This window comes from Mustela lutreola, chromosome 2 (assembly GCF_030435805.1).
Source record: "Mustela lutreola isolate mMusLut2 chromosome 2, mMusLut2.pri, whole genome shotgun sequence".
NCBI classification, from domain to species: Eukaryota; Metazoa; Chordata; class Mammalia; order Carnivora; family Mustelidae; genus Mustela; species Mustela lutreola.
The window spans coordinates 82,071,065-82,086,918 of NC_081291.1; the positions used below are offsets into that span (position 1 = coordinate 82,071,065).

Below are 15,854 nucleotides of genomic sequence, written 5' to 3' on the forward strand. Positions count from 1 at the left end.
TCTGCAGATAGTTACAATTTTACTTCTTGCTTTCTAATTTGGATGCCTTTTAGAGAAAGTGTACTTTTTGTTTTTATAATGGACATTCAAACACTCCTTATGATCTTAAGTATCCCTCACCTTCTGTCTCTCTCCTTGTCCATTAGTTTAGGAGAGCATTTCTTGAAGAGCATAGTTTGAAGGCAAAGTGTTGGTTTTGTTTTTATTAATGGTGGATAGATAGCATGGCCCTCTTTGTTGTTACATGGGTGAAATATGAGTGAAAAGAACATCAAAACATGACAGACTTGAGGGAGAAAGGAAGGGGAGGAGATGAAACAAAAGGGTAATGTGAAATCTGAGGGGGTCGTTTATAGAAGATAGGAAAAGAGGCTTGTTGCCAAGATTTTGCTAGTGCCACTCTTGTTGGCTTGGTGATGGTGAGATTTCTGTGCCGATTATGTGAATGAGTGGCTCAGTTCCTTTTTAGCACCAACTGGCAAACCATCTCCTTTCCCCTCTTTGGCAGCAATTCATTCTCTTACAGAAAAACAAGAACTGGGTGATTGCCCCAAATTGCTATATCTCACGTGACTACTCTGTGCATGGAAGAATCTTTTTTTTTTTTTTTCCTTAACAGAATGATCTTGGTATATATTCATTCTGAAATAGAAAAATTTGTTTTATTGCAATGTTTTTCTTGTGGCTGAGAAGTATTCTTTCTTTTTTCTTTTTCTTTCTTCTTTTTTAGAAGTATTCTTGATAAAGGTTGAGTTTTGGATAAAAGTATTAGATCTATATTATTTCACTAGGAGTTAGCAATATTGCAAAAGTGCTTAAAATATTAATATTTTAATATGGATTTTATGTATTATTTTGATGTTTTGTTATAATTAAAAAATTCCCAATGCATTAATTTGGCAGCCAGCTTTTGAACTTCAGAAAAAGTCAGTTATGGTGTCATGTGTGTAAACCACAAATAATAGAATTAAAATGTTTTAGGTTTGTGGAGGATATTTTCATATAGGGTTATTTTACATTTTTATTTGTCTTTAGTTTAATGTGGTAATGAAAATGTTGCTTTGGTTTCTTGTATTCTAGTGTTGTTAGATGCTGCAATTACTTATTTCTATAAATAGCTTGGTATTTTGTCCACACAAATTTAAGCAGCAAAATAAATTACAAAAAAACTTAAATTGTAAGTTTTCAATTTTATCAAACCTTTTTTTAAAATTATATCAAACCTTAAAGTTTATGTAGAATGATTTTGGTAATTGATTATTTTTAAGGGCATATTGTGAACTTTTATTTAATGTGAAATACTTAGTCAATTACTGTAGTACAAGATATTTTACTACTATGAATATAATAAGAATAAGGTTAAATCATTTTGAATCAAAAGACCCCTTTTCAATGTTCAAAATGAGCATAAATTAAAAACTTTACATTAAAAAAATTAGTAAAAAACAAAAAAACTAATACAACGGCAACAGCAACAGAAACAAAGTTAAAAAAAGCAAACCTCTATTCCCCTATATACTTGCCTCAATTAAACATGAGGATGAGGGGATTATTAAAATTCAAGAAGAATTTTTCACCACAAATAGAGCTAATCACAATGGGAAAACTGATGGATTTACAAGTAGACCAAATAAGTTCTTAGTGAAAATTCTTAATGTACTAACGTTAATGTGGAAAGTTTAACTCCCCCCACCCCCACCATGAGAATAATTCTGCAGATAAAAGATGTGTATCAGTCTCCTTTATCATTTGTAGGATTGAGAGTGCTTTTGTAAATGTGTAGATAGGAGTTTGCTGATCTGTTTGTATTCAAGCTAATTCATGATCTCTTTTCTGAATATTATTAGTAACAGTGTTAAAACTGAAGAAATACTCTGGGTGATCTTTCTTTTTTCTTGTTTTTCCTTTTTCTTCTTTTCTAGAGATAGTGGCAATAAGAGTTGTAGGGAAGATGATTAATAGATTTTTCTCATTTTACTTAGTTCTCAGGGCCAAGGTGTTTGTATTTACACTTAGTCTAGGGATGGGATCATCCCACTGAGAGGGTAGTATAATTGCTCTATGTCCCTTCTCCAGATTTTGATTTTTAGTGGCCTGGACATTATTCAGGAGCAACTTTCTGCTAATAAAGAGGAGCTAAAAGAGATCATTATTTTAGGTTTCTTTTTTTAAAAAAAGATTTTATTTATTTATTTGACAGAGAGAGATCACAAGTAGTCAGAGAGGCAGGCAGGGAGAGAGGGGAAAGCAGGCTCTCTGCTGAGCAGAGAGCCCAATGCAGGGCTGGATCCCAGGACCCTGGGATCATGACCTGAGCTGAAGGCAGAATCTTTAACCCACTGAGCCACGTAGGCACCCCTATTTTAGGTTTCTGTGAGAAAATCTTAGAGACCTCTCAGGAGAGAACCTCTTCTTTCTGTTTGCTGCTAGTGAGCCAGAGAGCAATGCAAACTACCATTTGTTGAGAATGGGAAAGTAAAAGACCAATCTGACTGCAATGTTAATTTCTGTTTTCTACTCTGCCAAACTTGCCATTCCTATTTCTGTATTTTGGTTTCACATACCTTTTTGCCTAAATTTTAGTGAGAAGGTTGGGACTACAGAAGTAATAAGTAGGTATTAACAGTGCCACTAGAAGAAAGAAACCTTCAGTTTTATTCTAGTGTAATTACGTTTTCACATACATGGCCTAATAGGCTTTTAAAATACTTCTATATATGTTCATTGTAGAAAGCTAGAAAATGTGTATCAAAAAAGAAAATGAAAATAACTTCTGTTTCTACTTCTTACAGATAATTTTGATTGATTTTCTGTCATGTGTATTTTATATTTTTTCATTTGTGTGTATGTATGATATATAATTTTTTCTGATGACAATGGGCTCATTTTTATATACTTTTGCAATTTTGTTCACTAAACAGTATCGTTTTCATAAGCTGCTAATTTAAAAATACATATAATATTTTTACATAAAAGATATAGCAAGAGAAGTTTATATAGTCAACACAGTTTTTGGTAAGCATAACTAAAAATATTTACTCAGTGAAATATCCAAGTTTAAAGGTTTATATGCAAGTTTTAGAAATTATTTAATATAAACAAGAGTTGACTTGAAATATTAACAAAGATCTCAAAACACTTTTTATTATGATATTCTATAAATAATGTGTTCCTTAATGCTTTTCATTACTTTAAATAAATGGTGCCTTTTTTCTTTCCTTAACATCTATCATATATTTAGGAAAAAACATTTTGACATAATATACTTTAAGTATATTGTCAAACTTATTTTTAATATTTATATATTATTCCTAGAGAAAATTATAAATAGTAATCTGACAAAGCCAACTACATTGCACTTTTTCTCTGATTTTTGAGATATTATCCTAGCAAGAACGACAACTTTTGAACTTGATAGGGATGTGTTAGGTGGCAAGCCAAGAATTCCTTAACTCTCAAGTATCCATTCGGGAGGAAGAAGTGATTGGTAGTGAAGGGATATGGGAGATGTTGTAAATTCTTGAAAAAGGAGTGGTAACGGACTTCATCCTTATTTTCCATACTTGTGTGCCCTTTTAGTTAAGAGTAACTCATCAGGACCAAATGCGGAAGCCCCAATTAGGTAAACATGGGTCCCTGATGAAGTCTAATCTTGAAGATGTTTTCTTTGTTGTGGGTTCTAAAGTAGTAACCTGGGATCAAAAAGCTTTTCCTTCCATGGTTATTATAAGTTCTTGACCTTTATGCAATGATTGCGAACAGTTCTAACTTAATGGTAAGAAGTTACCTCCCTTTGATTCTGTAGCATTTATTGTCTTTAAACACTTGATAAGAGTGTGATCTTAATCCTTACTATTCTGATGACCCATTATACAAAATCAATTACACTTTTACTTTTGGATTTGTGTCTATAAATTAATCAACTCTCTCATAAAATCAAGGAACATGATTGGAGATTTGGAGCCTGGTATTTTTAAAATGCAGTTTATTTCTGGCTAATTCATCTAACTCTACACAAAAATAAATAATGAAGATTTTATGAAATATCTACTTTCTTTTGTCCAAAGCTATTTTTGATTCAGAGCAGTGTTAATAGGAAACCTTATAAATGAAAGAATGTATAAGAATATAGTCTAAGTGCCTTCTGGGTGTAGTAGGCAGCACGTCAGTCACATAATGTGAAGAATATAGTTTAAAATAGAGCAAAGGTTGTTCATAATACTTTATTTCGCAATGTTAAATTTTTAAAATTTTATGTAAAATTTATGGTCCTGGAAGATTATAATTTGTTTGAATTTCCCTTTTTTTTTTTTTTAAAGATTTTATTTACTTATTTGATAGACAGAGATCACAAGTAGGCAGAGAAGCAGGCAGAGAGAGAGAGGAGGAAGCAGGCTCCCTGCTGAGCAGAAAGCCCAACCGCGACCGCGGGGCTCGATCCCTGGGATCACGACCTGAGCCGAAGGCAGAGGCCTTAACCCACTGAGACACCCAGGCGCCCCCCTAATTTGTTTAATTTTCATAGTGTTTGTAATTACAGTTCTTGTCCTGGTTTAGACTGCTCAGAAGTTATGTATTTGAGGTTTTTTGTTTGTTTGTTTTTTAAAGATTTTATTTATTTACTTGATAGAGATCACAAGTAGGCAGAGAGGCAGGCAGAGGGAGAGAGGAAGGGAAGCAGGCTCCCTGCTGAACAGAGAGGCGGGGCTCGATCCCAGGACCTGAAATCTTGAATCATGGAATCATGACCTGAGCGGAAGGCAGAGACTTTAACCCACTGAGCCACCGAGGTGCCTCTAAGGGTTTTTTTTTTTTTTTTTTAAGATTGTATTTATTTATTTGAGAGAGTGAGAGCAAGAGCATGATAGGGAGAGAGTCAGAGGAAGAAGCAGACTCACTGCTGAGTAGGGAGTCCTATGTGGGCTTGATCCTGAGACTCCAGGGTGGTGACCTGTGCCAAAGGCAGTTGCTTAACTAACTGAGCCACCCAGGCGCCCATGTATTTGATTTTTAAGCATACATCGTTTAAATGTAGACGATGTAATGACTTTTTTCAAATATTAATTTTAAAGATAATGGTATGGCTGTGTGTAGGATCTGAATTTAAGTGGTTTATAACTTGCTCAAATTCATAAAATCTCCTCCATTGTTTTGTCTTCTGACTGCTTCATTTCTTCTTAAGTTCAAAGACTTGTGAAGATATCTCAATTTTCGTTGTCTAATATAGGAATTTTTTTTGACTGTGAAAAAACATGCCATTATAGCACCTTTCTCTTAGTGGCATGTTTTATTTGTCAGTATTAGGAGAAGGAGAGAGTGTGTTCTCTGGAAAACGGGGAAATCTGCAGACATTGGGAATTTGAGTTGGCAATCCTTATCTACTGTTAGGAATGGTTAGACTTAGGATCACCAACCTCTGTTTCCTTGGAACTGGCCCCAAAACTGGAATCAGTGGGTGCCTCAGTAATCGGGCATCTAGCACTGATTTATAAGAAATTATTGGCATGACATATAAAAGTGTGAAATTTGAGATTTCATAAGCCATGCTTAATATTTTCAGTCATATCAGTATATATTAACTACATAGTCACTATTTTGTGTAGCTTGCTTTTGCCTATTCTAGTAACAAACTATAGAAATGATCCCTGAAAGTATAGTCTTGCCTATTCTAGAAAATAATCTAGAGTGGCTTAACGGCAGAAAACTGGTATGTAGAATATTTGTAGACTCCTGTAGGTAACCAGGTTCAGTTATTATGAATCTATATATAGCCTGAACAGAACTCCTATTCCTTGGAAAGTTTTGAGGACTATAACAATTAACTTGATAACTTACAGAATTGGGAAATGTTTATATTTCTGGATTGAATAGATGTAGGCATTACTAGCTATTCTGGTGGCTTTGTATACCTTAGTCAAAACTGCAGTTTTACTCTGTGCTATAAAAAAAACCCTGGCTGTCATAAATAGACCTGTGTCCTTTTAAGACTTAAAAATCAACCTGAGAGATAAGTTTGTCATTAAAAAGAAAACCTATGGCATGTGTCCATATACATTTTAGCTTACCCCTTGGTAGGTTATTTAAATTTGATTTTTTGGTTAATTTTAGACTCTTTTTGATCAGAACAATGCCTCAAAAAAGGAAGAGTCAGAAACCGCAAACAAAAATGATTCTTCAAAGAAGTTGTCTGTTGAGAGAGTGTATCAGAAAAAGACACAACTTGAACATATTCTCCTTCGTCCTGATACGTATATTGGGTCAGTGGAACCATTGACACAGGTAATTGTTAAATTTTGAGATTAGGGGATGTGTATTTGTATCTACTTTATAATAATTTTTTTGTAATTGTATGCTTTGTAAGTACATGATTTCATGTTTCCGTGCTCATAAGCAAAGTGGGGAGAGAACTCTAAGAGAGGTAGAAATGTCTTCATTTTCTGCTAAAGACAAAAAATTAGGTGATATCAACTATGAGAGGTAAGAAGGATAGAGTAAAATGGTAGTATGTGAGCTTTTAAAAGTACCTGTGTTTATGCTGTGGTTTGCTTCAAATTCTAGAATTCAAATTCTAGCACACTAATGACTAGTGCTTACTGTGGACTTGGTTTGCACATATTATCTTGTTTGATTCTAACAATTTTAAACAGTAGATACCGTTATCCCCATTTTATAGATGAGGAAACTGAAGTTTAAATGAATTTAAATAACTTGCCCAGATCCCTCAACTAGTAAGAGCTGGGGTTTAAAGCTAGCTCTCTGGGTCCAGAGTCATGCTGTGTTCATATTATTTTACTCTGTGCTCTTTACAGAAAAGTATAAAGCATGAAGTAAAAGTGTAAAGTAAATACAAGATTTTTTTTTCTTTTATTTAAATATTGTTTCTAACAATTCTTGGTGCCTTGTATTAATAAGCTGACTTTATAAATAAGAATACAAACTCAATACAAAATGAATAATTTCTCCATTTGAAGTTATTTTTTAAAGATTTTATTTATTTATTTATTTGACAGAGAGAGTGAGATACATAAGCACGCAGAGCAGCAGAGGGAAAGGGAGAAGCAGACTCCTCACTGACCAGGGAGCCTGATTCAGGGCTTGATCCTAGGACCCTGGGTTCATGACTAGAGCCGAAGGCAGTTTCTTAACCAACTGAGTCACCCAGGTTCCCCTCATTTTGAAGTTAATTAAATTGAATATGCATATAGTGAGGTTTAGTGCAACTGAAGTAATGTTTTTCTACTTGGAAGATCTAAGTGTTTACAGAGGAAATGACAGATGTGGGCTTATTACTATGTAAAACTGATGTTAAATGCTTTCTTTACCCCGTAAGACATTTTGAATTTTTCTTATAATGCAGCTAATGTGGGTATATGATGAAGATGTAGGAATGAATTGCAGAGAGGTTACCTTTGTGCCAGGTTTATACAAGATCTTTGATGAAATTTTGGGTGAGTACTTGACTAAGATTTAACTCCTCTGTGCCTTTTGGGGTGTGTGTGTGTGTGTGTGTGTGTGTGAAGCTAGACTTACAGTATAAATTTTAAAGGCATATCTCTTGCTTCTATGCTGAATATAAATGTTCTTCAGAAAATTTTTTATTCACTCTAATATTTTCATATCTGTACACATCATATCTTTGCGTTTATCTGTAAAATGACTGTATTATATTTGATCAGTAATCCACAGTTGGTTTATAATCTTGTATGTGTAGTCATTTGAAGAGGTTATGCATACCAGGCATCTGGGGGGCATGTTAAAAATAGAGATTACAGTGCCTGATCCTTGCAGATTTGGTAAGTTTGCTGTGAGACATGTGAAATTGTGTTTTTCACCAACAAATCAGGAATTTCTGTTGGGCAGCCAAGTTTGTTCTGAATGATCTCTGTTTTCTCCAAATCACATGATAAATGAAATCATAATTAAGTGTGGATACTTAATTGATTCCTAGGGAATGCTTGCACTTTGGAAATAGTTTTAGCTAAGCACTTTCTAGAGTCTCTGGGCTCTGTCACCACCATACCCGTGCCACTTGATGTTTCCTAGACAGCTGGGTTGTGTGGATCTCTCGGGGTTAGTTCTGGTCGCTCTTTGGGGAAAGGGCATGGAGTAAAAACTAGTTATTTGTATTTTATACTTTCCACTTTTACTTCCCAGCTATCCACTTGATTTTACTTTTATGTCACATAGTGTTTACCAGGAACATATATTTTCTATGATTGAAGTTGAATTTGACAGCTAGCTTGTGTAAAATTTGTGTAGTCATATGTCTAACCACAGTAGTGGTTAATGTATGCAAATACATTATCAGTTATAGAGCATAGGATTTAGAATTTTGATTTCTAAGGATGCTGAAGACTTTGTCTAATTTAAAAATAACTGATTTTAGCTCAACCTCCGTATAAAACCATGAGTTTTTTGAAGGAGATCAAGAGAAAATAGTTGTTTCCAAGACAAAATATAATTAAACTCAATTTTTTTCTTTTAGATCTAACCTGGATTAGGGGGTTGTAACCTATAGATGTTTTTTAATTTTATATATCACAAAATCTGCCCTTCCCCTACCCCCAATTTATAATAGAAGACATAACAGTAATTTAGTGTGATATCAAATTTAATATATTATTTAAAAAATAAAGTTTTTATTAGAAGTTAGTAGCAATAATTTCAGTAACTATTACCATATATAAATGTTTATATTAACTAGGGTATACATACAGTGTCATATTTATTCATATAGCTTTATATATTTTATTAATAATCAAAATATTTAATTTGTAGTCAATGCAGCTGACAATAAACAGAGGGACAAGAATATGACTTGTATTAAAGTTTCTATTGATCCGTAAGTATATTTCAAGTTTAATTTTTTTATGCTAAGTTGTTTTATTCTAATAGTTCTCAAATACTCCTCAAATGAATACTGTATACAATTAGTACTCCTGAAGTTTCCCTTTTGCCTGAGATCTTGTTATTTTTGCCTCTTTTAGCCAGAATATACTATACTTTTATAGTTCTTCTGTCATTCATGATCTTTTACTCCAAAGTACTTCCTTATGGGAACACTTGGAAACCCATTTTTCTCCCTCTTTGATGCTGCGGTTATTGTTGCAGGTGATTATAGTAGTCATTCACTCTTTCCTTCTTGCTTTGAGAGTCAAGACTCAGTGCTATTGCTAGTACTAGTCCAGTTATATTATAGGTTAAGTTTATTTGTTATGACCGATATTTGGGCTTTCCCATTATTTGTAACATCATTTGTAAATTATGAACTGCTGGTATTATAGAGTACATACCAGGTGTTCAGCTAATTAGATCTCACTGTGGTGATTTGTTTTGTAGAACTGAAGGGGAATGAAAATAATACCGTTTTAACTTAGAAATATTACTGTTACATTGACCCTGTTTCCAACAGTGTGGCTTTTGTAAAATATTACATTATATTTGTATTTTATTAATAATTTAGAATTATATCAAGAATTTTCTCTAATATGAAAATTTAACTAAGGTATAGTCTTACTGTCAACTAATCTAATTTTAGATGGTTTAAGATTATTATATATGAAAATATAACATTTGGTTATACCATGAAGTTAGCTGTATATTAAAATATTATCACAAACTACAGAGGAGCTTCAAACTTTATACAATGGTTAGTATTTGCTGGCATCTGTCTGATTAAAAACAAATGTGAAAAGCACATTAACCAGAGTTTTAATAGCCCTTCTAATTTAAGTATGCTTGTTTATTTAGGGTTAAAACTCTTAAATCTGTAGCTTTAAAAAATAGTATACACTCAAACTGAAATACGTATACAGATATATTTTTATTTTTTTTAAGTGGGATTATATACTTTTTCTATTTTTATTTGATATATTGTGGACAGCCTTTGTTATTAACTTATATAGATCTACTTAAATCTTTTTAACTATTACTAATTATTTTATTATGTTGATATATCATAATTTAACCTCTTAACATTTAATGATTATTAGATATTTAGGTTTTCCAGGTTTCTTTTTAGCTTTAAATATTTCAAAACTTTATTTGTAGCTTATTCAAACACAGTATTCTTTTTCTTAGTATTTCTGTGAAGGTTATTGATGAAACAAAGGATATAGTTGTAGAGCTCTGAATCATTGTTCAGAACTTATTAAATGCCAGATTTGGGAATTGATATAGATTGAATTTTTCAATAGAGAGAGGTGACTTTGATAGGAAGTTCAAATTTCATACTCATATAGATTTACTGTATGTAGGAGATGTCAAACCTTATTTTTTAAAAAATAATGGATAATGTGATAAAGATAATGGATTTACAAAATACCTATCTTAATTATAGTACCATATATGATATTTTAAATTGGATGAAAAAAAATTTAAAGGTTTACTTACGAATGTATTGACTTTGTATCATTTTGAGATGTTTAAGATCTGTAATTTTCCATTCATTGTCTTTCTTTATTTCCTTCAGAATTCTTCTCTATTAATATTATGCCTGGGATGTCTAAAACAGTAGTGTAGTATCTGGCCCTTGTTTCTAGGGTCCATTGTCTTTAAGAGGCACAAGTGGAACTATAGTAGGCAATTTGAAACTGTTATATATTTAAACATTCAGCTGTGTATTCTGTAGAGATTGTTTACTCATTGGAGAGATAATCTAATCTCCTGAGGTACTCAATCAATTTTTTTTTTTTTTTTTTTGCTAGTCTTGGTATATCATGAGAGTGGCTGGGTAAAAGGTAAAAACTGAAGTCATAAACTGGCTCTCAAAGTTAGGGTTAAATTTTGGCTAAACAAAGAGTAAAAAGATGCTAAAGTAAGGAAAAACCAGTAAACAAAGAAATGGAAGAACTGGGAATGAACCTTCAGGACAAGTAACAAACTGATTTGAAGAAAAAACAGGATACATGTTGCCAAATAGTGGGAATTAAATTTGACTATAATTAAGGATCTGGATAATGGGCTGTGAACATGCCATAGAGGAGTTTTTAGCTTGATTTATAATATTTAAGGTGATAGCAGTCTAGACTTGTATTTTGGCATTTGGAATGAAGAAAGGACTGAATACTGATAATAAATGAATCTCAGGACAAACTAGTCATGATGACTAAAGACTAGAGAATGATCAGGAGATCTGAATTTTTAAATGCTATAAAAATTTGAGTCTAGGACATTTGAAGAGTTAAACCTATATTGGACAATAAGGGAAAGAAAAGTTGGTGGCTAATTAGAGAAAGAAGATGATGTGCTAAAAGTTATTTGTTAGCTAGCTTCCTTTCTTCCTTCCTGTTTAATTTGATTTAATTGATTTCCCCTGGTTATATGGTTTTAATTTTGGCTTTTATAACAAATTTTTTAGTTGTGTAACTACTTCTAATACCTCTTCAGAGAGTAAGATATATACGTGTGAATGAAACTATCTAAGAATAATTATGAATCAGATTGTCAGATGGTAGTTTTTTTTTTTAAGATTTTATTTAGAATTATTTGACAGAGATCACAAGTAGGCAGAGAGGCAGGCCGGGTTGCGGGGGTGGGGGAAATCATGCTCCCTGCTGAGCAGAGAGCCCCCATGTAGGGCTCAATCCCAGGACCATGACCTGAGCCGAAGGCAGAGGCTTTAACCCACTGAGCCACCCAGGCGCCCCCAAATGGTAGCTTTATAAGCTAATTCTTAGTGTTGGTTATGAAGCTGTGTTTCTTTGTAGATTTGGCTTTTAAATGAGTAAAGGGATTATAGTGTATACTACTCAAAATGATAGGGTAGACAAAATTTTCTATCAGGACTACTGCCTATGTGAAGTTGCTATTAGCCATAAGAGCCTCTACTGCATGCCATTCAGGGCTTAAATGGATGGTTTTGTGATAAGGAAACCTAAAAAACCTAAAATAGGTAAAATCTAGATATTTTAAAACCATTAAAATTAGTTGATGACCATGATTGCCACAATGCAAGCAGCCCTGTATAATATTTAGGGTGAGAATGGAATACATTTCCTGCTATTTGTCCTTTTCCATATGTACTGCAGTAACAGTTAGGAAATGAAAATGGCAATGGCTCCTGGCTCTGCAGACCTTGTGGTTCATAGGTGGTATACTGGTAGAATGAAGCAGGAAGATCATGGCTAATATATATGAAAAGAAGACAATCTGGAGCTGACTTCTTATAGCTTTCACCGCTTTTACTATTTTTTTGGGGAGGTTGGGAAGAGTTTCTTTTCCTGAGAAATTTTTCAGTATTACCTGTAGGGCTTAGTGGCCCTACTTTAAGTTATGACTTGGGTAGAGATGTGTATCCTCAGCAAGTATTTTCTTGAAAGATGAGTGTCTTTCAATTATTAATGGCTAGAGTTTTGCTTATAATTACTCAGGTTTGTTCTGGATTACTTCACTTTTTATGGAAATTCATATACCTTTAAGCCATGTTAAGCTCTAAACTCTGCTTGTTTATTTACAGTGAATCAAATATTATAAGCATTTGGAATAATGGGAAAGGCATTCCAGTAGTGGAACACAAAGTAGAGAAAGTATATGTTCCTGCGTTAATTTTTGGACAGCTTTTAACATCCAGTAACTATGATGATGATGAGAAAAAAGTAACAGGTAAAGTCTAAATGGCTGATCAGAATTTTTGTTGAATTTTTTTTTATACTTCCAACTAAAAATTTATTCCTATATAAAATATTACAGAAAAGGAAACCTGTGTAGCTTTACTGTGAGAAAATTCTTTTCAGAATTAATATCTATAAAAAACTATCACATGTAAGTATTATCTTGATTATAGTCCGACAGGCATTTTAAAAATTAATTCATAGTATTTATGCTACATATGCTACAACTCCTGGAACTCTAATCTGGCTGACAGTTTGAGTTTTAAATTAGAGTACTGATGAAAGTCAGATATATGATTCCTATGTATGTGAACTTATTATTGCATTAGAAAACTGTGTCTTTTGGTATCAATTAAATTACTTCTAAACTGTTTTACGAGGGTCAAGATCACAAATCTAGGTTTTGTAAATAGAGTTGAAGTGCTTTGATTGTAACCAAATGTTTTCCTACTTATTTCCATTGCTCAAGAGTAGGTTGATGGTTTTCATTTTCAAAACCAAAACTTTAGGAAGTGATATAGATTAAATTTTTATAATAGAGAAGTAACTTTGATAGAAAACTCAGATTTCATGTTTGCATAGATTTACTTGATGATAGGAGATTGTAAGCTTAATTTTTTTTGAAATTATGATGAAGTTGATGAATCTACAAAATACATGTTAGTTATATTATTTTATATGCTAAATCTTAATTGTATTTTACTTTAAATGAAAAAAATCTCAATATACTCTGAAATATTCAGTTGGTGATTGTTAAAATAATGCAGTAAAATTATTTTGTAGGTAAGTTTAACAAAGTTCCTAAAATCCTTTTCATTAAACCTTTCAAATTTGATTGTTTTTACAGGTGGTCGCAATGGTTATGGTGCAAAACTTTGTAATATTTTCAGTACAAAATTTACAGTAGAAACTGCTTGCAAAGAATACAAACACAGTTTTAAGCAGGTATGATAGAAATTCTGATTGTGTGTGTGTGTGAGATGTTGTATTGCTTTTCTAAGATGATAGAACCTTAGGTAAATGGCAGTGATGCCTATATCATTTTTTGTATTTAAAGCATTAAGCATGTCAGAATAAAGACTTCAGAATACCTGAAGGTTTTATATAAATCTTTCTCTTGTTCCTTGAAAATGAAGAGCTTTATTATACTTTTCCTTTACCTAGTTAAGCATTACTGATAATGCCTTGAACCTTACAGACTTACTGAAATGTATCCACTTAGCATATTTGAAAAATTCCTCATTGATTCATCAAATTCATATTATAAAATTCTGTTTTATTTTACTCTGGTAGAATTTTGAAAAGAGTTTGAAAAGCTAAAGTAATTTGGTCAGGGAAAGCATCATTCTTATTTCTGTAAAATTTTAAATGGTCATGTTGAAGAGTTTGAAAGTTATTTTACTAATAGTGTATAAAGTCGTGCAGTTCATTTTGCTTATTTTCAAATTAGGTTCTTATAATAGTGTTCCCCTCCCCCCTTATCTGTGGTTTTGCTTTCCATGGTTTTAGTTACCCGCGGTCAACCGCGGTTCAGAAGCAAATGATCCTCCTTCTGACATATCGTTGGAAGGTCAGTAGTAGCCTAATGCTGTGTCACAATCACTTTATCTGGTATTGTAGGCATTTTATCATCTCACATCATCCAAGAAGGTTGACTCCAGTACATTAAGATATTTTGAGAGGGAGAAAGACCACATTCATATAACTTTTATTAAAGTATAATTGTTCTATTATTAATCTCTTATTGTGCCTGATTTATAAATTAAGCTTTATCATAGGTGTGTTTGGAAAAAACATAATACATATAGGGTTTGGTACTATCCGTGGTTTCTGGTCTTGGAACATAGATAAGGAGGGACTACTGTAGTAGTTTTTAAATTTTTTCATCTCTAATATCAGTTTCCAGGATTGGTTTGTTGTGAAGCTGGAAACTGGATATAAATGGTAAATGACTGTATTTTGTGAACTAAGTCTTTATGTATTATAAAATATAGAAGCATATAAAAATATTTGAGTATTTTTTCTTTTAAAGACATGGATGAATAACATGATGAAGACTTCTGAAGCCAAAATTAAACATTTTGATGGTGAAGATTACACATGCATAACATTCCAACCAGATCTGTCTAAATTTAAGATGGAAAAACTTGACAAGGATATTGTGGCCCTTATGACCAGAAGAGCTTATGATTTGGCTGGTTCATGCAAGGGTGTCAAGGTCATGTTTAATGGAAAGAAATTGCCTGTAAGTGTCTTCTAAAATAGTAAATGCTTTATTATTTTCTGGGCAGCTTACAGTTAAATCTAACTGCTAAGCAGTCAGTTATCTTGTAGAACCATTAAAAACACAACACAGGATTCTATTTTACTTTCATTTATAACATTTCTTGTATTCCTAATTTCTTGGCATAAATCTGAGTTTCTGATCTTAACCATGTATCTTCTGCCTGGAAATTTTTAATTTCTTGTAGTTAGGTCTGGCAATAAGTTCCCTCAGTCTGTTTGAGAGAGTATTTTCCTTCACTTTCAAGAGATACAGAGATATATAGAATTATGGGTTTACAGTATTGTTTCTTTTAATGTCATCCAGTTGTCTTCTTGTTTGCATGGTTTGTGCTATAGTTCCTATCCTCTTTCCTCTTTTGGTAAGGTGTTTATTTTTCCCTTTGGGTACTTCAAAGGTTTTCTCTCTCTCTCTCTCTCTCTCTCACTTTTTGTTTGTTTGTTTGTTTGTTTGTTTTGAGAATGGTATGCTTAGGTGTTTTTATGGGAGTTTGGTTTTGTTTTTTAACGTGTATTTTTTTCATTCCATTTTCTGAGCTTCTTGGATCTGTTGTTTGGTATATGTCATTAATTTTGAAAAAATTTGGGCATTATTTCTCAAATAGTTCTTTGCTGTTCTTTCCTTCTGGTATTCCAGTTATGCATTTGTATATAGTTTGGTATTGTCCTAAGCTCCTGGATGTTTTTCTCTGCCTTATTCACTATTTTTTCTTTGTGTTTCAGTTTAATTTCTGTTGCCCTATTTTTAAGTTCACTAATTTTTTTTCTTTAATATGTCATGTCTGTTGATGAGTCTGCCCATGGCATTCTTCATATGTTCTACTGTGTCTTTGATTTCTAGAATTTCCATTTGATTCTTATACAACTTCAACAGAGAAATGGAAGCTATATTGTCTACTTTCGCCATTAGAGCCTTTAACATATTAATCATAGTTATTTTAAATGCCTTATCTGATAGTT

The 15,854-nt window shown here is 32.6% G+C and overlaps 1 protein-coding gene and 1 pseudogene across 2 annotated transcripts in view; one reads left to right on the forward strand and one right to left on the reverse strand.

Annotated features, from left to right (window-relative positions):
* TOP2B (DNA topoisomerase II beta) overlaps positions 1 to 15,854 on the forward strand; it is a 57,537-nt gene that overhangs the window by 7,967 nt on the left and 33,716 nt on the right. Inside the window, exons 2-7 of one of the 2 annotated variants that reach the window (XM_059162462.1) lie at positions 6,109 to 6,279; positions 7,358 to 7,448; positions 8,779 to 8,842; positions 12,458 to 12,603; positions 13,459 to 13,556; positions 14,644 to 14,856. In XM_059162462.1, coding sequence (XP_059018445.1) covers positions 6,109 to 6,279; positions 7,358 to 7,448; positions 8,779 to 8,842; positions 12,458 to 12,603; positions 13,459 to 13,556; positions 14,644 to 14,856 — 783 coding nt within the window. The remainder of the gene's footprint in view (positions 1 to 6,108; positions 6,280 to 7,357; positions 7,449 to 8,778; positions 8,843 to 12,457; positions 12,604 to 13,458; positions 13,557 to 14,643; positions 14,857 to 15,854) is intronic. The other variant, XM_059162463.1, reaches the window with a different exon arrangement.
* On the reverse strand, positions 5,566 to 5,661 carry LOC131826080 (small nucleolar RNA U3; annotated as a pseudogene).